The sequence below is a fragment of the Carcharodon carcharias genome, chromosome 14 (assembly GCF_017639515.1).
Source record: "Carcharodon carcharias isolate sCarCar2 chromosome 14, sCarCar2.pri, whole genome shotgun sequence".
NCBI lineage: Eukaryota > Metazoa > Chordata > Chondrichthyes > Lamniformes > Lamnidae > Carcharodon > Carcharodon carcharias.
The window spans coordinates 36,859,478-36,886,699 of record NC_054480.1 but is presented as its reverse complement, the minus strand read 5'-3'; the positions used below and the strand labels follow the sequence as shown (position 1 = coordinate 36,886,699).

The 27,222-nt window shown below is 39.4% G+C and overlaps 1 protein-coding gene across 3 annotated transcripts in view; it reads right to left on the bottom strand.

Annotated features, from left to right (window-relative positions):
• ythdf1 (YTH N(6)-methyladenosine RNA binding protein 1) overlaps positions 1-21,308 on the bottom strand; it is a 32,464-nt gene extending 11,156 nt beyond the window's left edge. For 2 of the 3 annotated variants that reach the window (XR_005945100.1, XM_041204179.1), the window contains exons 1-4: positions 21,150-21,308; positions 20,888-20,912; positions 20,142-20,221; positions 1,168-2,694 (exon numbers count right to left, since the gene is read on the bottom strand). Coding sequence is in view for 2 of the 3 variants with exons in the window: in XM_041204179.1 (XP_041060113.1) it covers positions 1,168-2,694; positions 20,142-20,221; positions 20,888-20,912; positions 21,150-21,176 (1,659 nt within the window). In the remaining variant the exon portion in view is untranslated. The remainder of the gene's footprint in view (positions 1-1,167; positions 2,695-20,141; positions 20,222-20,887; positions 20,913-21,149) is intronic. The other variant, XM_041204178.1, reaches the window with a different exon arrangement.
• Between the last annotated feature and the right edge of the window lie 5,914 nt (positions 21,309-27,222).

The following is a 27,222-nucleotide window of genomic DNA, read 5'->3' as shown; positions in this document are numbered from 1 at the left end:
CTGTAACTAGTGTGTGTGTTAAGTTTAAAACTATATAGGTTGGTATTAACAGTTTTATCTATGCAAGAATGTCTACATAGTAATCTGGACTTTAGCACACTGCTAAATTTAAATTTGCAATACAACGCAGAGTAGATTTTCATCTTCACCACCAGCATGATTATCTAGTGGGGCAGATCTGGATTGTACACCTTTCATACAGCCTGCTAAGAAGTAGTGAAAGGAAAATCAGGAAGTTTCTACAAAAAGGTGGTCAATCCAACCCACTAGAATTCTACCCAACCCAGAAGGTGAAAATCTATTTTTTTTTCAAAACCACTTCCATAATATAAACCAGGCATCTGACAGCAAGGACTATTATTACAATTGTCATGATCTAAATCAAAACAAAGACAAATATGCTAAATATTGAATTATGTAACAGAATTTAAAGAAAGTGAATTATCACCACCACTGGATGCAAAATAAGGGAGTCTAATGTAGCATTTTATATGGAAGAATCCCATATTTTTAGGAATAGATACTAGTTAGAGAAAGGAGGTCTTTGTGGCACATTAAAATAAGTTAATTTCACTTTCACTAAACTTTAGTTCAGTTTTAATAAGGTGCCATCAATTCCACACAGCCCTCCGTTAAGATTAGTACATTATTCTTTACACTGGATGCATGAGCTATGTGAACGATCCTGTGAAACAGGATATGCAAATTGCCACATTCAATAGCTGTTTTGAATGGAATCTCAACTACTAGGTTGGAAGAATTAGTGCCATATTTTGTATCTAAACATCAAAACAAGTAGCAACATTTTTGTGCACTGGATTCCAAAAATAAGTAAAAAGGTTTGATTGTGTTGGGGGGGAGAGAGATACTTCTGTCAACTGGCACAGAACACTTACAATTTCCAAATTATAACTTGAAAAGATCAATTCAAATTTTCATTTTACAAAAATAACAATGGCACTGTCCATGGTAATTATAATTACACTCAATCTCATTTCAGTTACACTGAAAGTCATCTATAAATAATTGAAGTATTTCCCTTCTGCAGCTACATGATTGAATTGGTCAGTGAAATTTATGTAATCAAAATATAAATTTTACATCAAAATGCCATCTAGCTGGCAAGTAACTGGATGATAAATGTACAAATGATATAACAGGGCTTACCTTGCGTACAACTTCCTCCTCTTCCTGACGCTTTTCATAATGTGAAAAGTCATCAAAAATTGAGGTGGTATGCTTGTAAGTAGCAATAATTTTGAGCACTTGCTTGGCTTTCTCTAAAGGAACCTCCTGTGTGTCCCGAGAGTTAGTGACTGGTTTATTATCATTGTTTTCCAAACGGATATGCCTCAGCTGGTTATTAGGCACGTCCTTTACAAAGATCCACTTTACATCAAATTTGCCTTTCCACTTGTCCTGTGACCAAACCCCGGCACATGTACCATAGTCCACTGCCGATTTCATTTCTGCCACTCCACAAAAGTGTCCACTGCCATTCACACTGAATAGTAAGTAAACAGGAGCTTTTCCAGCCATTGAGCGATAAGCACTGTCCAAGCGTTTGTTGCCATGTTCAGTACTGCACCAAATGGAGTACTTGATAGAGCGATGGATATCATCTTCGGAGTAGCTCTTGATAATAAACACACGGCCATTTTTAAGATTCCAGTCAAAGTCTTTTGGGTTGTAGCAGTACGCGGCCTTCAATTTTTCAAGGACGGGATGAGTCTCATTGCTTGGTGGAGAGCTAACCGGTAGATTACCCACAGAGTTGCTTTCATTACCAGTTCCACTATTTTGACCAAAGGCTGCCCCTCTATTGCGAGGGGCTATCCAACGGTTCTGTGGGGGTTGCTGAGAATTCTGATACGGTTGTTGTGGAAGTTGTAACTGCTGAGCTGGAGGGGGCTGAGTCAACTGCTGCTGAGGAACTGCCTGAGTATTAGGGGCCTGATGAGGTGGAGGAGCTTTTGATACAGGTCCTTTATTGTCCCATGTACCAATGTCCATATTGTGTTTTATAGGAGGTGGGGGCAATGTAGAACCTCCTACTGCTGCTCCAGTCTTTGGTTTTAATTTTGGTTGAGGCTTGGCTGGTTTACTTGCAATGGCAGCCCATGATGTTGGTTTTGGAGCAGATACACCAACTGTTGAGCCATTTCCAGGTGCTGTATTGGTCATACCCGGACTGCTTACCACAGACCCTACAGTCTTTACACCTGATGATGTCACAGTTCCAATCTTTAGTCCAACCATTCCCTGTTCTATGCTATTCATGCCTGGTGCTTTATTCAAGGTATCATTGGGAAACCCCGCCTGTCCATCTACTATTGTTCCTCCCAAAGAACTAGGTGGGTAACTATAGCTACTGCCATATGCTGAGCTCGGTGTTTGTTGTCCCTGAGATCCACCAGTTCCCCATGCAGAAAACCCTGGATTTTCAGGAAAAAAGTTGAATCTATGTTGATTTAAATATGGGGTGCTCCCTAGCCCCCCAGGCTGACCAAATACAGCATCATGCATGAAATGATGGTCTCCATTACTCAGCTGTCCATACGTTGTTAAATATGGAATAGGAGGATCACCGCCAGTGGACCATGGTGCTGCTTCACTAAGAGAATAGGAAAATCCAATGGAAGGGGCATAATAGCTTGACAAATATGGATCAGTCATTGAAGGATAGCTGTTGCTCTGTTGATTGAAAAGGAAAAAAAGATTATAGAGCCATAATATGGAAATTCTCAAATTTATGTATTCTTACCCCCCGACCTTCCTTTTGCTAATGAGAAACTGCTTCAGAGAATGATTAAAAGAGGATTGTCTTGTCAAGATTGTGATTGGTTACAGTCTATTAGACTTCATAAAGGGTTTTTAAAAATTACAATTTAAAGTGCATTTGAAATTAAAGTCACACCTGAATCTCTACCAGGCCCACTATTTTTGAATTACAGAAACAGATTGCACTTAATGCTAAGGTGCACAAGACCAACTAATATAAGGTAATGTTCACTTAGAAAAATCAATAGTTGCATTTCACAAGGTTCCTCACAAAAGATACCATGGTAATTGATTTTGTATAAAAAATAACATATATCTACTTTAAAATAATTTGTTACATTTAGACATGGAGAAAATTTCAGAAATACTAATATATTTTTGCTAACAAAATCTTTATAACTTAAAATCAGAATAGAAAATTAACCAGTGTTGGAAGACAACAAACATACATATCTATTTTAAGATGGCATTAGTATTAGGTGATGGAATACAAGAAGGCCATTCAGAATTCCGAATGTAGGTACATGAGGTTCAGGAGCCACTGGGGGCAACATGCCAAACAAATAATCCATTTAAAAACAATCCTGTTAACTTAAGCAAGCAGCTGGACTGACAGGTGAAATGTTTTCAGCCAGTCCTATTTTCTTCTGTTGATCTTACCATAATAATGAGAAATTTTAGGATGTCACATAACTGCAATTTTCCCTACAGAGGTAAACGTGGTAACATAGCCAAACACAAGATAAACAGACATAATGAATTAGCTTTATAAAACTTAAGGTTTGTAAACTGCACAAACCTGGGAAATGGCAAAAGCAAAACTGCAGCCTCTACTTCCTGTTCTAATGCTTTAAATATTAGCTCAAACTGTTCCTGCGTTCAGTCAGTTGCAGACATGCTTATTTGATAGAAAAATTGAGCAGCAGCGCAACTATAATTGATTCTAACATTTACACAGTTGTAAACAATATTCGACTGCCTCCCAGAAAACCAGTCTACAATTACTACCCACTCAACACGGTATTTCATGGCACCTTGATCAGCTCACAAATTGGGCAGAATATCAAGTTTAAAAGCAATTATAGGTTTTAAGGGGATGGAATGATATGATCTAAACTGTTCTGGGGTACTGAATAGTTTTGATAAGAAATGTGAAACTACAACATCGCATTTAAAAAAAAATCAGAAATATTTTAGGTCAATAGAAATAGATTGAGTAAATTTCATACAATTTAAAGTTTTCAACTCAACAATTAACAACATTCAAGCTGGCATCAAAATTCCCAGCTAAGACAAAAAATGCTGGAAAAACTCAGCAGTTCCAGCAGCATCTGTGGAGAGAGAAACAGAGTTAACGTTTTGAGTCCATATCACTCTTCTGCAGAGCTGAAGAAAAGTAGAAATGTGATGGATTTTATACTGTTTAAGAGGGAGCAAATTGAAGGTCAGGAATGGGTGGGAGCTAAGGAGAGATGCCATGGACACAAGTATTAACGGTGGTGGTAAAGACTTCCAGTCTCAGGTCTGAGACCATTATTTGCAACGGCCTTATTATATAGCAGGCATTGTTTTTAAACCAGAATTTAGTTTATGCTGTCTATTTACACCGCTCTACTCTAAGTTTCACAATGCTCTTTGGTCAAGTAAAGCACATTCAAGAGCTCTGCACACTGGCATTCAAATGCAGCTACATTAATATCAGTGAAGTGGCAAAAAGGCAGTTAGTTATTTTAAAAAGTTTAAAATTAAGTTAAGAAATTGGACAGCCTGAGAATTTTTAAAGTTTCTTTAATGGTGGAAAGTCACCGTTCTGAACTGCTGCAGCCCACCCAGTGAAGATACACCCACAGTACCATGAGATACAGAATTAAGATTTTGAATATAGTTCCAAGTCAGGATGCTGCGCGGCTGGGAGGGGAATTGAGGTGATGGTGTTCCCTTGTCTTTCTAGGGAGCTGTTGCTTGTATGGCGTGAAGTGCTCTGTTTAGATAACACCAATTAAATCAGTATTCCTACAGCGTGCATTATGTTGATGGAGTACTTGGTTTGGGTGGTCTGAGGTTAATATAATTGAATTCATCAACATTCTATTTTTAAACAAAATAAATGGTTGGGCAGAAAGTAATTGCCATAGATTATAGCTTAAATGCTGATTTCCAACAACAGAAATAGTTTCAGGCATTATAGCATTTCATACCATTATTATTTTAGACAGTTCCGTGTTATTTGGAAAAACAAGCAATGGAATTATTTCGGCTACAGAATCAGAGAAATCACAAAACATTACAAAATCATTCAGCCCAATGAACCTATGCCAGGGTTAGCACTTAACTGAAGCTAACTATTCCAATCTCATATCCCAGCCCTCTCTGGCTTTCTTTTAAATTCATTTCCTCTAACAGCAACTTGCATTTATATAGTGCCTTTACCATAGCAAAACATTCAAGGTATCTCACTTTAGTGCATTAACAAACTGACACCAAGCAACCAAAGGAGATATTAAGACAGATGACTAACTTTTAGTCAAAGAATGTTTGGAGATGCTCCTTAAAACCCAATGGGGGGTTGGGGGAGGAAAGAGCGAGGGCAAGAGCTAGAAAATGCGTAAAGGCCAAGGATAAAATCTGGGACATTGAAGAGAGCAGAACTGGAGCAAAGTACACATCTCATAGGGTTGTAGGGTTGGAGCAAATTACACAGATAAGGAGGGGTGAGGCCATAGAGGTATGAAAACAAAGATGAGAGCTTTAAGGTTAAGCAAGAGCTATTTTAGGTCAGTGACACAGTGACAGCTGAACAGGACTTCCTGCACTTCGTGACATGGGCAACAAAGTTGAATACCTTTTAAAATGAAGTTGCAGAGCTACTTGTGCCATGTTCCAATAATTCTGGGAATGATGCGAACCTATTAGAGAGGGTGCAGAAAAGGTTTACAAGAATGATGGCTGGGATGAGGGACTTCAGTTATGGAGATTGATTGGAAAAGCTGTGGTTATTCGCCTTAGAGCAGATTGAGGGGAGTGTTCAAAATCATGAGGTGTCTAGACAGGGTAGATAGAGAAACTGCTCCCTTTGGCACAACGGTTGAGAACCAGAGGACACTGATATAAGGTGATCAGCAAAAGAACCACAGATGACTTGAAGAACTTTTTTTAAACGCAGTAAGTGGTTAGGGTCTGGAATGCAGAGCCTGAGGGTGTGATGGAGGCAGATTCAATAATGGCTTTCAAGTGGGAATTAGCTTAGCATCTGAAGAGGAAAGAATTGCTGGGCTTTGGGGAAAGAACCAGCGGAGTGGGAATAGCAGAATTGCTCTTGCAAAGGACTGGCATGGACAAAATGAGCCTAAAATGTGCTGTAACCATTTTATGATTCTATGAAATATTTTTCTAAATTTCCTCATACAGAAAGACAACAGTACATATTCTTTCTCTGCACATGAAGATGTTTCTTTTCCTTTAATGTATAATATTTATGTATAGTATTTAATGGTGCTTTGCACTAATCTGACAGTCCCAGTTTTAGCAACACGCCATTAGCTAAATAATTCAGTGCCACAGTTCAACTTAAAATGTAGTTTCTCCAAATCTTCAGGTGATAGCTGCAACATGCACTATTTTCTGTACTCGTGGTCAGAACACTTCACAGGTATACATCACAGATTTCCAAAAGTTGACCTGTACTGACCTCCCTCCTGCCATCAAGGAATGTCCGAAAAACAATGGAACTGTGAATAAATGGTTTTGAAGCATCTTGACACAGTTGCTAATCTGATGCTGTCAATGTTGAGCCTACCCCCCAGTATAAATGGATGAATTAACTTGCACAAGAAGCTAAATTACATTACACAGTAACAGAAAAAGAACATTTAAGCTAAAGAAACAAAACATCTTTGTCCAATGCAAAACTTGTTACTAACATAAAAGCTCTAACCTGGAATTAAGTAATTATTAACTTCAGTATCTACACAAGAACTTATGGCCTGAATGTTTCAATATATTTCAACCATATGGTTATGAACTACATTGGATAACTAAACAGATTATTTGCCTGTTCAAACAGCAAAAATGATTGTTGATACTATTTGTATTTTTCTTAATGGAAGACAGAATGCACCAAAGTCTTTGTTCATGTATATAATTTCAAAGCAAGTCATCTATAATGTCATGGCATTGAGCTTGGCAACAAAATGCAATCACAGCTACAACTGAAAGAGAATTAAATTGTCCAGTTGGGCAAGCATCACCAAAAAGTCACTCATCTGGTGGCCTGGGCAAGTGGACTTGTTTATCCAAACCCTGCTTGCAATCAACATATTTCTATTTTTACTTCCACATTACAGACACAATAAATTTATACACATTACTTTCTAACTGGGACAGAAAACAAAAAAGGGATCAATCAGGGGAATGGGAGAAAAATGAAATGTAACACACAAGTTTAAAATCACTGCACCAATCTACACCTATTCTAGGACTTTACCTCAGTGTCCTCAGGTTACACAATGATACCGCAATTTTTTAATTGAACACTGCTAAAAAGTCTCATAGAAGCCATCACAAACAGCACAATTGCTATTCAGTAAAATGAGAAATTACTAAGTAGCAATACAATGAAGATGTTTAGTAACTCAACATTTATCTCAAAATAGCTATTTGTTTCTTAAATATCAATATTGTGATATTGACATAAAAATCAATGCACTTGAATTTAATTATGAAAAGTATAATCTAAGTGTTAGTGAATGACAGACCTAGTCCCTGTGCTATGAAAAAGATGATTAATAAAAACAGATGACAAAGATTACAACAAATGGTGTGCATCTTTGTTAATCATGGTATTATCATGGCATATTACAGAAGAATGTTGGGTTATTCTCTACCTTGTAATTCTACTTTTCACCAACTTTGAAAGGTCACTATTTTCTTAGATTATATCAACTGTTGGGATGTTATACCATGTTAAAGGTACTATATAAATCTAAATTCCTGTTTAAATTACATTTCTTTCATAAACATGGAAGTGGCATTTTACACCAATGCAATTTAGAAATCTACATTCTTCAGTAAATTTCCAATTTTTATCCATTATAAAAGCATTAAGCAGATATTGTTACTTTTGTATTGCAGCCGTTAGTAAGCAGAGCAATCATTACGATCATTTAATAATGCACAAATGGCAAACTTACCAATGGGAAACAATTTTATTTGAATCAGGTTCTATAGCCTGAAATTTAATGATTTTTTAATTCCATAACAATGCTACAAAAGATGCCTGGTAGAATGTTAAATGGCTGTACTACAACTCCAGGCTGGGCTTTTAAAACGGCTATATCTCATGTAAATGAAACTAGATCAGTTTATTAAAATCAAAGAAATACTAGCTTTTATTGTGTAGTTTGAACATAAACAACTAGCCCCTTCTCTTACAAGCTGCATCCTGCAGAGATCTATAGATCATGCAATATGAAAGGCTAAACAAATTCTCTAATCAAAGTTTGGCATTAGTAAAGAACAGCCTGATCAGAATATTCACAATATACATCAACTAATGCGTAAATTTTTTTGCAAAATGTGCCTTCTAACCACGTTTTTCAAAATCACAAACTATATAGAGGGGGGTTTCCTGCTGAAACGTACTTGCTCCTCTCCTTCACACAGAATAGAACTGTAACACTGCTTGAAAAAGCACCAGTTAAGAACACAAAATAAATCTTATGCAAGTCACCATATTTAGATTCTATGAACTTCAGCTCCAAATTAATAACGTAAAAGTTATAACTGCCACACTAGCCCATCTGCCCTATCTATTTCCTTAAACTTTCACTCCCTCCACTATTGATGTAGTGTGTGCTATCTACAAGATGCACTGCAGCGACTCACCAAAGCTCCTTCGACAGCACTTTCCAAACCCACAACCTCTACCATCTAGTAGAAGAACAGCAGATGCATGGGAACACCACCACCACCTGCAAGTTCCCCTCCAAGCCACACACCACCCTGACTTGGATCTCCATCGCCATTCCTTCACTGTTGCTGGGTCAAAATCCTGAAATTCCCTTACCAACAGCACTGTGGGTGTACCTACAACACATGGACCGCAGCTGTTCAAGATGACAACTCACCATCACCAAATTCTGAAGGGCGATTAGGGATGGGCAATAAGTGCTGGCCTAGCCAGTGACACCCACATCCCGTGAAAGAATAAGTTTAAAAAAAAATTAGAACCCCTCCAGAGACAATGGGCTGGAATCCACTTAGTACAATTTACAAAGAGATTTACAACGGTTTCTACATTTAGCTTGCCAACAGAAACTTGTGCTAAAATTTCCAAAGAATCTCCTCAGCGTACACCAGAAGGTAAACACAGCATAAAAACACAACAATTAAGGCGCGAGATAAGCACTGGTTATCTTTCCTTAAGTCCCTCTTACATGATGTTATAAAAATCAAGTTTTAAAATCATTAAAGCAACAAAGGCATGGAACATACAGTACAGGTCTTCGTAAGAAGAATAAAAAAAAAGCACTATAAAATACAAGGTGATTTTGGATCCTCCTGCACCTAAAATTTTGGGTGTAAACTCATGCCAGTTTAGAATTTGTTAAAAGCAATACTTTGATCGGGGCCATATTAATGAGCCAAGTGAAGTTTTTACTGATGTAACTTGGGAGCAGTGCAAATGATCAAAGAAATTTACATATGAGATTTTATTACAAAGTCAGTTATACACAAATTTCCTTTGAAAAATCCTATACTGCAAGGTTATTACACCACCGTTACGCCAAAATTGGAGGGCAGTTCCTGGCCAAGATTTGTGGGTCGCTAAGAAACAGAACATCATGATATTGATCCTATTATGTCCCTCTGCTTTGGTGAGGCACTTAATGATCTCAGATCATAATCACATATTTGAAAATTTATAAAGTAGTTTAAGCAGTGCTGCAACTCTCCACCTCACAATGTAATTGCTAGAATGGAAAATTACACATACATGCATAAAGAAAATACCAGGTCAGCAAATTAAATTTTTTGAAAAATTAAATGGAAAGTTAGGCAGCATAGGCAGATATGACCGAAGCTTCAGTTTGTGTCAATACAGCACCGCTGGGTGTGCCTAAAGGTTTAAGCAGCAATCTACCTATAATCCTTAGATGCATTACCTTATAACATGCATTACCTGACTCTGCATCATATGTTTATGTCTATATGTTATAATATGTTAACCTAGCTTGTAGGAACAATTTTAGTTTAGTTCATCCCTTTCAGTTTAAATAAAAATAACCATTCAATCTTAAAAGACAAGTCCTAACATCAATGTTAATTATTAAATTGACATTGAAAATGCACAAAGAATTCAGTGGGAGGTTCAATTGAGCAACACCATTATTTACCATTTAAAAGTTTTGCTTCTAAATATCAGGTCAAATACCATGAGAACGACCATACAGCAGCTTCACTGGGCACAGCTACAAAATGCAACTGTTCATGTTATTCACAGGCATTTTAAGTTACATCAATGGTACTGTCACCAATTTCAGAGGTACACTTTCCTAAATCCAGCATCTCATATGGATACCAATTGGGAGCTACGTTCTACAACACACAAACGGGTGAAGTACATGCCATGTTCATTAAAACTTCCAGATATAAATATCGTAAATGAATAGGACCTCTCAAACCAACTAAAAGCCAATTGATCTGAGGGAAAAAGTGTGTATGAAAATAATTATTAAAAAAAAGTTTAGTTTAAAAAGCTGAACAGGGAAGGATGGAGGGAAGGAAAAGAAAGCAAGTCATTTTTTGGGATGTGGGTATCCCCGGCCAGACTGGCATTTATTGCCCATTCTTTGCTTGAGAGCTTGGTGGTGGGTATTTTTTTTTGAACTACCACTTTTCATGATGCTCAGACAATACAGCTAATTCCACGATTTTGTTCTGTAACAATGAAGGACCAGCAACATGTATTTAACACAGCGACTTAAGAGGGAAACTTGGAGGTGAGGGGTTCCCAAGCACCTGCTGCCCTTGTTCCTCTAGGTGGCTGAGGTCACAAGTTTCAGCAGTGCTACTGAAGGAGCCTCGGCTAGTTTGTGCAAAGTATCCTATACGTAGTATACACTGCAGCCACAACACGATGGTGGTGGAGTGGGTGGATATTTAAACTAGCCAATGAAATGCTGTTCAAGGAGCCTACTTTGTCTTGGACAGTGTTGAGTATCTCAAGTGTGACTGCAGCTGAATCTATCAGGAGGATTGTACTCCATCTCGATCGTGACTAGCATCTTGTAGGTGGAATAAGGGCTGTGGGGTGTTAGATGTTACCTAGTGTTACCTAGCCTTTGAAGTGTTCTAGCACCGATTGTACTTCTGATTAATGGTGAAACCCTCAAAAAGTTGATGATGAGGTACTCTATAAATGGTAAAGATATTCAAGAGAGGTAGTTAAGCTCAATCTTGTTGGTGATGGTCACTGCCTGCCTGCCACTTTTGGGGTATAAATGTTACTTGCTATTTATCAGCCAAAGGTTGAATGTTTAGAGAATGGGTCTTGCTGCATGCGGTGATGGATTATGCTTTATTATCTGAGGAATTGCAAATGGAATGGAACACTACAATCAAACAACCCAATTCTAGTTTTGTGATAGAGGGAACAGAGGATTCATAAAGCAGCTGAAGATAGTTGGGCTCAACAGGCTCTTCAGCGCTTCGAAACATACAACATTTTGTTTTGTCTTATGATCACAGTTCTTTTACAAACTGATTTAATTAAATATTGCATCTCTTTGATGGACCACATGAGCTCAAAAATGTGCAATTTACTATTTTTGGAACATTTAAATTACTTCAAACAAACTTCAGATTTCCATATATACTGGATACAACAGGATTTTCAGATGAACACTTCAGTCCTTGAGACAAACAATGACAGTTGAATACTATTCTCGCGCCGCAGCCATGTTACAGGATTATTTTTCAAAAGTTTACAACTCCATTATTCAAACTAATAATAGTAGATGCTAACTTACTCCACCATTTTAGGGAAATGCTCTAAAAATAATTGCTTATTAATGTAAAGTTTGTTTTTCTACTGTTGTGGCTTGAATTTTAGAAATTTAACATCGTTCACATCCCATAATAAACAGGAAGTAGGCACTTAAACACTAATCAAAATGTAATAGCATCCTGTCCACTGTTCTATTAACAGAATTAAAATATTGGGCTGAAAAATGCAAGTATGTATGACACAATTCTGATTTTAAATAAAATTAAAACATTTCTAGTAAAATGTGAATGCTACAATAACATTTTAATTAATTATTCTAACTAGACCACCTTTTCAACAGAAAGCATGATAGATGAATATTTAACTGTTTCACATCAGATTATTCTAAAATTGCTGACACAGTTTATCAGATTACTACAGAGAAAACATACCACTAGTACAAAAGATTAAGTGAGGCAAGGAATTGATCAGGTTCCATTTTTGGTACCTCGGCTTATATTGAGTCTTAACATATTATAGGAGATTGACGTTCATACTTTTAAGAGTTGTAGACTACTGAACTAGCTTTAAATATTTACCACTTGTCTTCAACTTTGATTTCTACTTTGCTACACTTTTTTTTACATTAAAAAAATTAAGATTTGCATTGATGTTATGCCCCTGTTTTTAAATGGGAGGGTGACGTTTAGTTTCAAAATATGGGAGATGAAAATTGGACAGTTCGAAGACACAGAAATCAGTGCAAATAGTAATAGCCATGTATAATGTACCTCTATTTAGAAATCTAAGACTTTTTCTAGTTATCTAATAGGAACTAATGCCACTCATTTCAAGTAGTTTTCAGTGACGTTCAAGCAAGGATGGGAAATAGAATGACACAATGTCCAGCACAGAAACAGGCAATTCAGCCCAATTCATATCCATGCTGCACATAAGTCTTCCCCAACTTTCTTCATCTAACCCTATCTGCATAATTTTCTATTCGCCAGTGTTCACCCAGCTTTCCCTTTAATACATCTATGTTATTTGCCTCAACTATTCCTTGTTCTACATTCTAAACAAGCTGTACATAAAGAAGTTTCTCTTGAATTCCTTCATAGATTTCTTACTGACTATCTTATATTTATGGAGGAGACCAAAACTAGCGGCCATAAGTATTTCATGTTTTAAAGAACTAGATTAAATCATGCCTCAAGCTCCGCTTTCTTCATAGGATAATCCGAGTTTTGGGATCATTCTTGTAAATCTCTTTCACATTTTCTCAAATGTCTCTATATTCTTGTTTTAATTTGAAGAACCAGAACGATGCACAGTACTCCAAGTGCAGACCAGTTCTGTACAAGTCTAACACAATTTCCCTGTTTGTCATTTATTATCCCTCCAGAAATGAACTTGTTCTTTGTTTGCTGGTTTAAAAAAAATATTGCCTGTGTCAGTACTTTTAATGATTTGTGTACCTGTACCTTTAGATCCTCTACCTCACTTAACAGTCTTATAGAACCATAGAAAAGTTATGGCACAGAAAAAGGCCATTCAGCACATCGTGTCTGCACCGGCTGAAAAAACTAGCTGCCCATTCTAATCCCTTCTGGTATCTGGTCTGTAGCTTTGCAGGTTACAGCATTTCAAGTGCAGATCCAGGTACCTTTTAAATGAGTTGGAGGGTTTCTGCCTCAACCAATCCAAGCAGCAAATTCCAGACACATTTACCAATAAGTCTATGCCCTCTTCATTCTTCCTACTCTTGGGTAAGCATTACATGAGATTTGTTTTTGTTAGAGGGCTATACTTAACTGTAGCTTTTGATTCAGAATTAAACTGTTTTAGAACAGCAAACTTATTCTGCCTTAATATTCAACAGCTGAATGTTTTAAAATTTATATAATTATATGCTAAGCAACCAAAAATTTATAGCAAAAATTGATATGATGTAGATTAAGGAAATTCAATGTTTAGTTAACAACGTTCCATTAACTTATCCCATCTTTTGGCAAAATTAACATGAAAAACTTCAAAACATTAAAAATTAATTCAAGGAACGTATTGTATCTAATAATGAGTAAAAGAGCTAAGTACTTTAGACATCAACTCAAATTTATTAAACCCTTCCAAATGGCCTGAATTTAATTGCAACCTATTTCTTAAAATACTTCAGAGAATTAAAAACAAATTTAAAGAACTTAATCCAAGCAATTTAAAAATAGTACAAACAAGGCTTACTGCAGACAGTAGTTCCCTCAGTGGCACAGCAAAGCATTCAGTGAGAAGTTGAGATGTATGAACTGGGAAGGTCCCAGTTTGGTACTTAATCTAAGTTGAATTAGCTGATCGTAGACAAAGTGGTAACAGAGAATTTGGTGACAGGGGGGCACCATAATTGACCTCAGTATCCCTGGTGATCGTAGTGGGGTTGGTGATGGTGGCGGGTGGGGGAAATCAGACAAAGCTCCTAATTCATAGATATAAAAACAAAAAAACTGCGGATGCTGGAAATCCAAAACAAAAACAAAAACAGAATTACCTGGAAAAACTCAGCAGGTCTGGCAGCATCGGCGGAGAAGAAAAGAGTTGACGTTTCGAGTCCTCATGACCCTGATCACTATCAAATAACACCTGCTGGAAGTGCATACCTGAGGATGTTGGATGAGGAGGATTGAGGCAGGCTGTGATTCCATAGCCTGAAGTAGCCTGCCAAAACGTATTCAAAGCTCAGACATAAATTCTGGCTGCTTGAATGAAGAGCTTAAAGAACTGTACCTTAGTGAATACAGGGAAGAGGAGAAAACAGCAGCAGGCATTGACCTCAGGAACTTTTTTTTGGACAGGATTGGTGACTTCCTAATTTAATTAAAAGGATGCAGCTTATTTGCAAGATAGAAACAGGGAGGTTATTACTGAGATTTTTGATTAGGTGTCCTCTAAACATTAACTGAAATTTAATAGTGGGTGATCTGAAAGGGCATTTTTGAATTGTCAATTGTGCATACATCCAGTGATTGATGCAACCCATTGATAGAACAGCATATGCTTGCACAGTAAGTCACATCAGTAGACAGAAGCTTCTATTGCAAGCACATCCAGCACAGAAATCAGCAACATACAATTAGTCACAAGCAAAATAAAAAATCAAACCGTTTTTCTTATGTTCTAATGTATTAAGATTAATATTGGCATGAGTGCAAATGGCAGCATGTTGCAAAGGAAACCAGATGTATATGAATTTTTTTTAACATTTCTTCAGCCAAACATGAACTGTTTCATCCACCAGTGATCCCTCTTTCTGACATTAAATTGGTATATTAAAAATTCTTTGCAGAAAATGCTATATGAAAATGCTCCCAACATGGAATCCAGTGACTTGATCCCATAAGTTTGGTTACTTTGCCCCACAAACACACAGCTGATCAGATAAGCTTCTTTAAAATGAGTGAGACAGTGTGTATGGCGGCACAAAAAATTTGCAATATTTGTTACAAGACTGACAATATGTACCATATGCCCATATGCAATTTAATCTGTGACATCAATATTAATAGTATATCTTTCCAGTAATAAAATTGTCATACACAGTTCCTCAAAGATGCTTTGGACTAGGAAATTGTTTTGCTTAGAAAAGCATTAATTGTATCAAATAATTTACCAGGTTTCAAGTAATATTTGTACGACTGGAAATGGTAGTGAATTTAAAGCTTTTCTGGTGTTAAACATGAAATATTTGACTAAATTTGTGCACAAATAAAAAGTCAAAAATGTACATAAAAGTGTATCACTTAATTGCTTATCTTACACTCTGAAACTACACAAACTCAAGTATATAAGCTTTAAAAAGATCAATCCAACTAAAGTCACTACAGTAACAGATCAAGAAAGATGTTTACAAGGCCGATAAAACAAGGGCAATGTTTTGCTCCTTAGGATAAATCTGCATCTTTAAAAAGTATAATGGTGTATAGATGAGACAATTTGTCAAACTATTTATCAGTTTACCTGCCAAAGAATGAAAAAAATAATAGTTATGGCCTTCTCACTAACTATAGTTGTGTTTGCCAGAATATGCTGTGCTCAGAGATCTAATGATAAAAATGGGTAGAGTGTCTTGCAGTTAGCATCATGGTGAAGCAGTCTGGGAAGAGTGTTCTGCAGTCAGTTCTTGTTGAAAATAGCAAGAATGACATCACAAGACAGCGCGAGAGAGATCAGAACCAGCGCGAGTGTGGGGAAGCTTCAAAAAGTGACATCAGCACAAAGGCAAGAGCTGACTGGTGAGTAGTGGGTAAGTGTTTTTCTCAAGTTTAAAATAGATTAAGCTAAGGAATGGTAAGAGTTCTAGTTTTTATTTAAAGTACATAAATAATTTAAATTTTTTTTTACTGTATTTAACTTAAAATAAGGGTTTTTTTTCAACTAGAGGCATGGCAGGGCAGCTCAGTCCCGTGTTATGTATCACCTGCAACATGTGGGAAGTCCAAGACGCTCCTTGCGCTCTGATTGACCACGTGTGCAGGAAGTGCCACCAGCTGCAGCTACTTGAGCTCTAAGTTTCGGAGCTTGAGCGGCAGCTGGAGGCACTGAGGTGCATCCGCGAGGCCGAGAGCTTCATGGATAGCGCGCTTTTAGACGTGGTCACCCCACAGCTTATGGAAGTGCAGACAGAGAGGGAATGGGTGACCATATCAGAAGAAAGGTGACAGGCAGGTAATCAGGAAATCCCCAGGGTACATCTCGCTCGAGAACCGCTTTTCTCTGTTGGGAAATGGTGACAGTGACAGTTTCTCCGGGGAGTGCAGCCACACTCATAGCACTGAGTGGCTCAGTTGCACAGGGCGCAGCGAGATGAGCAATAGTGCTCAGACACTTGATAGCAAGGGGAACAGACAGGCGTTTCTGTGACTGTAGACGTGACTCCAGGATGGTAAGTTGCCTCCCTGGTGACAGGGCAAGGATGTCACTGAACGGCTGCAGGGCATTGTAAAGGGGATGGGCAAACAGACAGATCGTGGTTCATATTGATGCCAACGACATAAGTAGAAACAGGGATGAGGTCCTGCAAGCAGAATTTAGGGAGCTAGGAAGCAGATTAAAAAGCAGGACCTCAAAGGTAGTAATCCCTGGATTACTTCTAGTGCCACGTGCTAGTGAGTATAGAAATAAGAGGTTAGTCCAGATGAATGTATTGCTGGACAGATGGTGTAGGAGGGAGGGCTTTAGGTTTCTGGGACATTGGGACCGTTTCTGGGGGCGGTGGGACCTGTAAAAGCCAGACGGGTTGCACCTAAACCAGAATGGGACCAAAATCCTTGTGGGGAGGTTTGCTCGTGCTGTTGCGGAGGGTTTAAACTAACTTGGCGGGGGGGGGGAGAGAAGAGAGAGAGAGAGAGAGAGAGAGAGATCCAGAGAGGAGGTTCAGCAGTGGGAGATGCACAGCCAAAATTAGAAGAGAAGAGCAAGTGATCCAGGAAGGCATAGAAATTATAGGCCAGCTAAGGCACAAGGGAGTTTGGCAAGGTTGGATGGTATTTATTTTAATGCAAGGAGTCTGGCGAATAAGGCAGATGAGTTGAGGCACAAATTAACACATGGAAGTATGATGTCATTGCTGTTAGAGAAACATGGTTGAGAGAGGGGCAGGATTGGCAGCTCAATATTCCACGATATAGGGTCTACAGGCGAGACAGGGAAAGATGTAAAAGAGGGGGGTATCGCAATATTGATCAAGGAATCAATCACAGCAGTAAGGAGGGATGACATCTTAGAAGGCTCCTCAAGTGTGTCTATATGGGTAGAAACTTAAAAACAAAAAAAGGGCAATCACATTGCTGAGAGTGTACTATAGACCCCCCAACAGTCAGAGAGAATTAGAAGAGCAGATATGAAGGCAAATTTCAAATAAGTGTCAAAATAATAGGGTAGTAATAGTGAGGGATTTCAATTTCCCCAACATTAACTGGGTTAGTCATAGTGTGATAGGTTTAGAGGGAATGAAATTCTTAAAATGCATCCAGGAGAGCTTTTTAAGCCAGTATGTGGAAGGTCCAACAAGAGAGGGGGCGGTCCTGGACTCAATTTTAGGGAATGAATCCGGGCAAGTGGTAGAGGTATTAGTGGGGGAACATCTTGCAGATAGTGATCAGAACTCCGTAAGATTCAAGGTTGTTATGGAAACGGACAAGGGTGGGCTGGAAATCAGAATTCTAAATTGGGGGAAGGCCGATTTTAATAAGATCAGATATGATTTGGCCAGAGTGGACTGGGAGCAGCTACTTTTAGGTAAATCTGAATCAGAGCAGTGGGACTCATTCAAGAAGAAAATAGGGAGAGTACAGGGCCTACATATTCCACTAAAGATAAAGGGTGGGACCAACAAATCCAAGGAACCCTGGATGTTGAGGGATATACAAGATTGGATAAAGAGAAAAAGGGAGGCTGCTGGCAGATACCAGCAGCTCAAAACAGCAGAAGCCCTTGAGGAGTATAGAATGTATAGGGGGGAACCTAAAGGAAATTAGAACAAAAAGGGGACATGAAAAAACATTAGACTTTCCTTTATTTTACCTGCCAAAGTTATTTCGCAAGTACATTAAGAGTAAGAGGATAACCAAGGAAAGAGTAGAGCCCATTAAGGACCATGGGGGTAATTTGTGTGTGGAGCCGGAGGATGTGGGTAGAGCTCTAAATGAATACTTTGTGTTGGTGCCCAAAAGTGAGAGGGACGACATGGGAACGGTATGGAAATCAGGCAGAAGGGCTGTGATATAATTAAAGAAATTAGCATAGATAAGGAGGAGGTTCTGAGTGGTTTAGCAGGCCCAGATGAAATGTATCCCAGGCTGTTCAGTGAGGCAAGGGAAGAAATAGCAAGGGTGCTGGCAATAGTTTTCAATACCTCTCTGGCCACAGGAGAGGTGCCAGAGGACTGGAGGACAGCCAATGTGGTACCATTATTCAAGAAGGGAGGAAGGGATAAACCAGGGACCTACAGGCTGGTCGGTCTAACCTCAGTGGTGGGGAAACTGCTGGAAGCAATTGAGGGGCAGAATTAATCTACACTTGGAGAGGCAGGGATTACTCAAGATCAGTCAGCATGGTTTTATTAAGGGGAGGTCATGTATGACCAATTTGATTGAATTTTTTGAAGGGGTGACCAGATGTGTAGATGAGGGCATTGCATTTGACATAGTCAACTTGGACTTCAGCAAAGCTTTTGATAAGGTCCTGTTTGGGAGACTGATAGCGAAGTAAGAGCCCATGGGATCCAAGGCAATTTGGCAAATTGGATCCAAAATTGACTGAGTGACAGGAAGCAGAGGGTGATGGTCGAGGAGTGTTTTTGTGACTGGATACCCATGTCCAGGGGAGTTCCACAGGGATCGGTGTTGAGTCCCTTGCTGTTCGTGGTTTATATAAACGATTTAGACTTGAATGTAGGAGGGTTGATCAGTAAGTTTGCAGATGACACGAAAATTGGTGGGGTGGTAAATAGTGAGGAGGATAGCCTTAGATTACAGGAGGATATAGACAGGCTGGTCAGATGAGCTGAACAGTGGCAAATGGAATATATTCCGGATAAGTGTGAGGTGATGCACTTCGGTAGGACAAACAAGGCACAGGAACACACGATGAACGGTAGAACCCTGGGAAATACCGAGGATCAGAAGGGCCTTGGTGTGAATGTCCACCGGTTCCTTAAGGTAGCGGGACAGGTAGATAAGGTGGTTATGGTGGCATATGGGATACTTGCTTTTATTAGCCAAGGCATGGAATATAAGAGCAGGGAGGTTCTGCTGGAGCTGTATAAAATGCTGGTTAGGTCATAGCTAGAGTATTGGCATGTATTTCTGGAATCCGCATTATAGGAAGGATGTGATTGCACTAGAGAGTGTGCAGAGATTTACCAGGATGTTGCCTGGGCTGGAGAGTTTTAGTTATGAGGAGAGATTGGATAGGCTGGGGTTATTTTCCCTGGAGCAGAGGAGATTGAGGGAGGACATGATTGAGGTGTAAAAAATTGAGTGGCATAGATAGGGTAGACAGGAAGAAACTTTTCCCCTTGGTGGAGGGATCAATAACCAGGGGGCTTGGATTTAAGGCAAGGGGCAGGAAGTTTAGAGGGGATGTGAGGAAGAATATTTTCACCCAGAGGGTGGTGGAATCTGGAACTCGCTGCCTGAAAGGGTGGTAGAGGCAGAACATTTAAGAAGTATTTGGATGTGCACTGCGATGCCGTGGCATATAAGACTATAGGCCTAGTGTTGAAAAATGAATTAGAGAAGTTAGTTACTCGTTCGACCGGTGCAGACTCGATGGGCCGAAAGGCCATTTTCTGTGCTGTAGACATCTATGACTATTAACTTACCTGATTAGACTGGCTACTTAGGTATGGCTCAAAATCATTGTCGTGCACTGTATCCTTTTGATGCAGCGAACCATTTTGCACTGCAAAAATAAAACATCCTATTAAACGACACAATCTCAACTTTTAAAAATTACAATTACTAAAAAACCTACGAATGTTGGAAATCAAAGGAAAAGCGCGAAATTCTACAAACATAGAGCATAGTCGACAATCTGCAAGGAGAAAAAAAAGTTAACGTATCGGGTTGCCAACGTATTTCCAAGCACTGTTTTCAGAAGTTCTAACTTGTTAATTTTAAACACTCCGGAGATGATTATTACTAAAATAAATAGGGGGAGAAAAGAACTGGCAATTATAAATAAAAATGGGTGAAAATAAATTAGCCTCACAATTGCTATTCTGGACAAAAGGAGAGACCAGCGATGGGAAACATATGACGTCTCCTTAGTACAAGTCATCCTTAAGCGGGAGGAGGCCGATCCAACGATCCGAGGGGAAACTTGGCCTTAAGTCCCAACTTTACCGAGTATTTCCGCCACATTTACTCTCAAACGTTGCTGCCGACCCAAGATCGCCAAGAAACGCGGCGGCGGTTTGGGGGGGGGGGGGGGGGGAGGCGAGAGAAGGAGAGAGAGGCGGATTGCTCCTGACTGGCACACAGCAAATAAAATAAAAACCACTTATGGCAACTTTCCACGTTATTTAAGGCATCTGCAGCAGCCCAGGCCTCCAGGCCAGCACCTTACCTTTATTCTCTTGTCCCTTCGCTCTCTGTTTCAGGGCCACCACCAGACGGACACACAGCAACAGCGAATGGCAAGTAAAGAGAAGAGAGAAAAAAAGTGTTAATGTGGATTTGCGGGGATGAACCACGGCCTCAGTAAATAGAAGAACAAACCCCGTGGTCCCACAAACCCACCCCGGGCGGGAGGTGGTGGGGAGGGGGAGGTAGCAGGGGGGTGGGGGGGTGAAACAACAAAGACTCGGCCGCCTCCCGGCCCACCCTACCTGAGGGTCAACGCTTGTCGCAGACATACTTCATTAATCGCCACTTGCACCCGACTCGGCTGCAGACTCGGATTCGGAAGGGGGCTGTCGAGGTGCTGGGCTCGGGGGCGGGTTAAGTAGCTCAGAGGCCGCGCTTTCCCCCCCCCCACCCACCCACCCCCCGCCCCTTCAACTTGGCTCCTCGCTCCGATTTCTCAGGCGTTTAACCCAATGGCGACCATACACTGGATGCGATGACGTAGCACGCACACGGCGCAGTGACGCGAGGAGAAGGGAAGGGGGGTCCGCCACAAGTGATGACGTCATGCCTAGGTCCCGCCGAGACAGCTAAATGGCGGCGAGTGTGTCTGGAGTCTGGCCTCTAGTTAGCACTGCTATGTTTCATCCTGGGGGACTGCAGGGTTGAGAATGTGTTGAATGACACGGAGTTCTGGCTCAAGTTTTAATTGTGAGTTGCGTGCAAAGTTAATGTTAAGGCTTTAACTCGGAACAAAGGGGGAGGAGATGCTGCAGTGGCAGAACTTTCAAGACTTGCTTTTAATGAGGATATTTTACCAATAATGCATACAGTATCGTGGTTTCCGTTATAAACCGTGTGAAACCTGGGCCTAGAGCTCGAATTGTTCTAAATAGGCACTTTTTGAGGCCAACTGGAGCTTTGTTATTGGGACAGAATTTGTGGGATGGGCTTGCCCACAATACTCGATCTCCCCATCCTCCTGCTCAGTGTCTGCTTCGGTGCCTTGGATTAGAATAGACTAGTACATTCGTTCATTACTTTTAAATTACTTGAATTCTACTTATACTTCCATAAGTTGCCTTTCCAGTGATTAATGCAATGTGATTAAGGATTATGTCAGAATTTATTCTATATTTATATTGAGCAGATTTAAATAATTTCCATTTATAAGGTACGTTTAACATCCTCAAGACATCCCGAGCCACTTCACAACCAATGAGGTACTTTTGAAGTGTAGTCATGTTTGCAATGTAAGGACATGCAGCTGTCGATTTGTGCATAACAAGCCCCACAAACAACGGGTCATTTATTTCATTGTTAAGATGTTTTTGAATGACATTGAGAGATTTGCCGAGGACACTGGAAGAATCCTCTTCTCTTTGTTGAATGGTATCAGGGACTTTTTTTTTTACATCTGAGAGGGCAGGTGGTGTCTCAGTCAACATCTCATTTGAAAGGGGGTATCTCTAGCAATACAGTATTCCCTCAGTACTGCAATGAAATGTCAGTCAAAGTAACGTGCTCAAGTAACTGAAGTGGGTTTTGAACCCACAATTTCTTGACCAAGGCAAGAGTGCTATCATTGAGACAAGACTGACACCTTAACCAAATTTAGGAAACAACTAATTAATTTGTAACGACCATTATGTTGTAGAAATTTTATTATCCCTTTGAAAAACAAACTGCTGGAACCAATATGACAAACTTCTTTTATAGATAACATTTAAATATGCAGTTATTGTATTGTCTAGTGAATATGAGACCTGGTTAGTGTACCTTGTCTTTCTGTGAAGCCTTCACTCTGCTCAACTGAGCCCCACTAGAAGGATTATCCTCTGTTCACCTTTGGTGATTATAAAGGTTTATTAAAATTTCATAATGGCCTCATTTAAAAAGTAACAGCCATATATCTAATGCAAAAGCAAAATACTGCAGATCTGGAAATCTGATATAAAAATGCTGGAAATGCTCAGCAAGTCTGACAGCATCTGTGGAGAAAGCAACAGAATTAGCATTTCAGGTCAATGAACTTAGTTCTGATGAAAAGTCATCCATCCACCTGAAATGATAACTGTTTTTCTCTCTGCAGATGCTGCCAGACCTGCTGAGCATTTTCTGTTTATTAAGTCTTATTGCTAACTAAGCCAACTACCAGTCTGTATCTAGTTGAAATGTGTTGCTCTCCGACTCAAATCTTTTTTTGCTAAACTTCACAACAAATATAACGATTTAGGCTGGGACAATGATGTAGGTGCCTTTTTAAACTCTTTAGATATTATTGCTTAAATGAAAGTACAGCTATTGGACCTAAATAAATAACTGTTTCATTTTTGTCACTCTGATTAAAAAAATATTTCCAGGGAGTTAAATCTCTAACATTTCCTTTTGCACTCAGATGGTAACCAGTGAAACTTCAGTTATAGTTATTTGTACTGATATATTTTCGTTGCCTAATCAGAAAGGTGTAAGGAACAAGAGCAAGGAGGAAAATAAATGGTGAAATGAAAGGAAAACAAAATAGGCTGTTTAGGTCTCCAGGCATCTATGTTACAAGCACCACTTTTCTAATCCAAGTTTACTTATGCACTTTTCTAATCCAAGTTTACTTATGCATTAAAAACAGAAAATGCTGGAAAAACTCAGCAGGTCTGACAGCATCTGTGGAGAGAAAAACAGCCGACACCTCGAGTCCACATGACCCAAGGTGAGCTGTCGGACCTGCTGAGTTTTTCCAGCATTTTCTGTTTTTCTTTGAGATTTCCAGCATCCGCAGGTTTTTGCTTTTACTTATGAATTGTCTTGCCCACCCCACCCTCCATTTGTGAAAGAGCCTTCAGCTGCTTAACCGTAGGCCATTAAGCAAAAGGGGTGATGGGTGAAGGGACTTGTTGAGAGTAAGAATACAAGCAGCAGAGTTTTGGATGAGCTTAGGTTTATAAAGAGTGGAAGATGAGGAACCAGCCAGTATGTTGGAATAGTCAAGTCTAGAGGAGACCAAAGCATGGGATGATGGTTTCTGTAGCAGATGAACTGAGGCAAGAAAGAGTTCAGTGATGTTATGCAGATAAAAATAGGTGGTCTTTGTGATGCAGCAGAATGTGGTCATTTTAGAATCAAATATGATACCAAGGTTTCAAACAGTCTAGTTCAGCCTCAGATAGTGTGAGGGATGAAGTCAGTGACTACAGAATTGAGTTTGTGGCAGGGACCAAAAGCAGTCTTTCTAATATTTAGTTGGAAGTGGAGGCACATTTACATCTGCTGAGTTGCTAAACCTAAACTTATATGCCATAATTAAGATTTTTCATTGGCGTTTCTTCATAGAAGGCAACCCCTACACCAATTTTTTTGACAAAGGCCACAACCCCAAACAGTATTTGGCCTGAGAACCACTCTCAAGAATGCTCCAACCTTGTACACTGTAGGCAAATATGAGGGTAGATCTGTGACTACATTTTCACATTTGGTGAGTTTCTAATTTTAAATGTACCACCTTGGGGAGTTGCTGAGTGAAGGAAAGCATTTTGCAACAGGAAGGATCGGGGAAAAAACCTTATCGGACCAATAATGCCCTTAAAGCTACAAAGAAATGTTTATTATTTGTCATAATAGAAGAGATCCTCAGGAGATAAAGGAAATTAGCATCTAATTAAGATTTCACATAAACAAGAAACACTGATCAAATGCCCAGGGAGATTGGTGGAGCTTCTTACCCATGGTTTACCTTAGGCATTTTTCTCTCCAAGTGTTTTATTAAGTTTTCAATAGCTGACAAAATTTGTAAAAGAACAGAATGTAGAAAGCAAAATATAAGGAGCCATGGGGGAACAATTTGTTACCGTAGCACTGCCTCAAGCGGCTTTCCTCTTTGACATCATTGAAGAATGCCACACAGTAGCAGCCCACAGTGCTGTCTGCCCAGGTGAATTGTGTAATTCTATGTTGCACTTGCAAACAAATTTCTGCCCCTATATCTGATTTATCTTAATGACTTGGATTCAGAAGCTCAATGCAAACTGGTAGGATTTGAAACTGACACTGAACTGAGGTGGAGAGGGTGACATTGTTGAATTATGGCATTTTGCAACACAGAAACACATATTTTTTCCATCAAATCTTCGCCATTATTTTGGTTCACACCTGTTATAGTCCACTGTCCTTGTTAACTTCCCTTACCCATTAATATTTGTCTTTGGCAAGCCACTAATTCCCTTTTTAAAAAATGCACTTTCTTTCAGTAAGAATTCCTGGTAGAGAAGTTAACATTTTAATTTCCCTCTCTCTAAAAGTGCTTCCAACCTCCCCTATAATTCTTATGATTATCATAAATTTGTGTCCTTTTGTTCCTGTCCCACTAATCATTGGAAACAATCTGTCGCTGCACACTTATCATAGCCCTTCATAATTTTTAAGTCTCTTAACAGGTTACTACTTAACCTTCTCAGCTCCAGTGAACATAGCCCTAACTTTCTTGTTGGACTCGGCGCTTAACATTTTCACTTAGTTCTACTTCAGATGAGCAATCAAAAAATCAATTAGAATGATGAATAAAACAGCCAAAACAGTAGTGTACAAATCAGAAGAAAGTCATGCTGAAATTGATCATATTTGACCATGTTAATATTGTTTCCACTTTTTTATTATCTCTTGGGACATGGGCAGTGCGGACATTATTTTCCCATTCCAAATTTGACAACTATGGGGGAGGTCTTCTAACCCAACTGCAGCAGTCCTTGTAGTGATAGTGTTCTCATGACGGTTTGATCATTGCGACACAAAGAAGATAGTCAAGCCCTGAACCTGATTGAAAGAAGGATCATTTGACTGATGTGAGAAGGTTGCGATATGTTGGAAGACTGGAAACCTTGGACTATTTGTTTTCAAAGCAGCTAATGGGCAAGGAATCTCATAGAGGACATATAAGATTATAAGCCACGTAGAAAAGGTATTTCTGAAAAACAACTTCAAATTCAATCATGAGAGTACCACAAAAGGGCTCCGATTGAAACCAGCCAAAAGGCAAATTTGGGATTTATGTCAGGAAGTTGTTCACAAAAGTATTCGGCACATCGAATGAACTTCTGGGTCAGGGGCTGGAGATAAAAACAGTAGAATATTGAAAAAAAATAATGGGGGGCAGTGATGAGCTATAGAGTATTTCTAGACAGATAGATGAACTCTGGATGAAGACTGAAAAGCCTTACTTTATCACACCTTACTATACCCCACCTATTGGTTTTGCCCATGATCCTTTTTAAATACTGCTTATATTCCTTTTTAATCTTTTCTCAGCTTGAGAATAAAGCAATAATATTTTTTTAAAACTGCATGTAAGCAGAGCCATAAATTAGATTCTCCTCATTATCTTCAGTGCAAAAGACAAGGCTGAAACATTTGTAACCATCTACAGCCAGAAGTGCCGAGTGGATGATCCATCTTGACCTTCTGAGGTCCCAATCATCACAGATGCAAGTCTTCAGCCAATTTTATTCACTCCACTTGATATGAAGGAATAGCTAAAAGCACTAGATATTGCAAAGGCTGCGGGCCCTGGCAATATCCGGGCATGCGTTTCAAAGACTTGTGCTCCAGGATTAGCTGGGATCTTAACAAGCTGTTCCAGTACAGCTACAACACTGGCATCTACCCGACAATATGGAAAATTACCCACAAAAAGGAGCACAAATCCAATCCAGCTAATTACTGTCCCTTCAGTCTACTCTCAATCGTAAGCAAAGTGAAGGTGTTGTCAACAGTATTATCAAGCAACGCTTTATTCAGTTCCTGACCTCATTTCATTCTTTGTCCAAACATGGACAAAAGGGCTGAGCTCAAGAGGTGAGGTAGAGTGACTGCTCTTGGCATCAAGGAAATATATGACTGAGCATGGCATCAAGAAGCTTGAGCAAAATTGAAATCAGTGGGAATCAGAGGGAAAACTGTCCTTGGTTGGAGTCATTCCTAGCACAAAGGGAGATGGTTATGGTTGTTAGTGGTCAATCATCTCAGGCCCAGGCCATTGCTGCAATTGTTCCTCAGAGTAGTAAGCTAGGCCCAACCATCTTTTAGCTGCATTATCAATAATCTTCCCTTCATCATAAGGTCGGAAGTGGAGATGATCGCGGATGCTTGCAAGACTTCAGTACCATTTGTAACTCCTCAGATACTGACAGTCCTTGGCCACATACAGCAACACCTAGATAACATTCAGGCTTGGGCTGATAAGTGGCAAGTAACATTCGTGTCACAAAGGTGCCAGGCATTGACCATCTCCAGCAAGAGAGAATCTAATCATCTCACCTTAACATTCAACAGCATTACCATCACTTATTT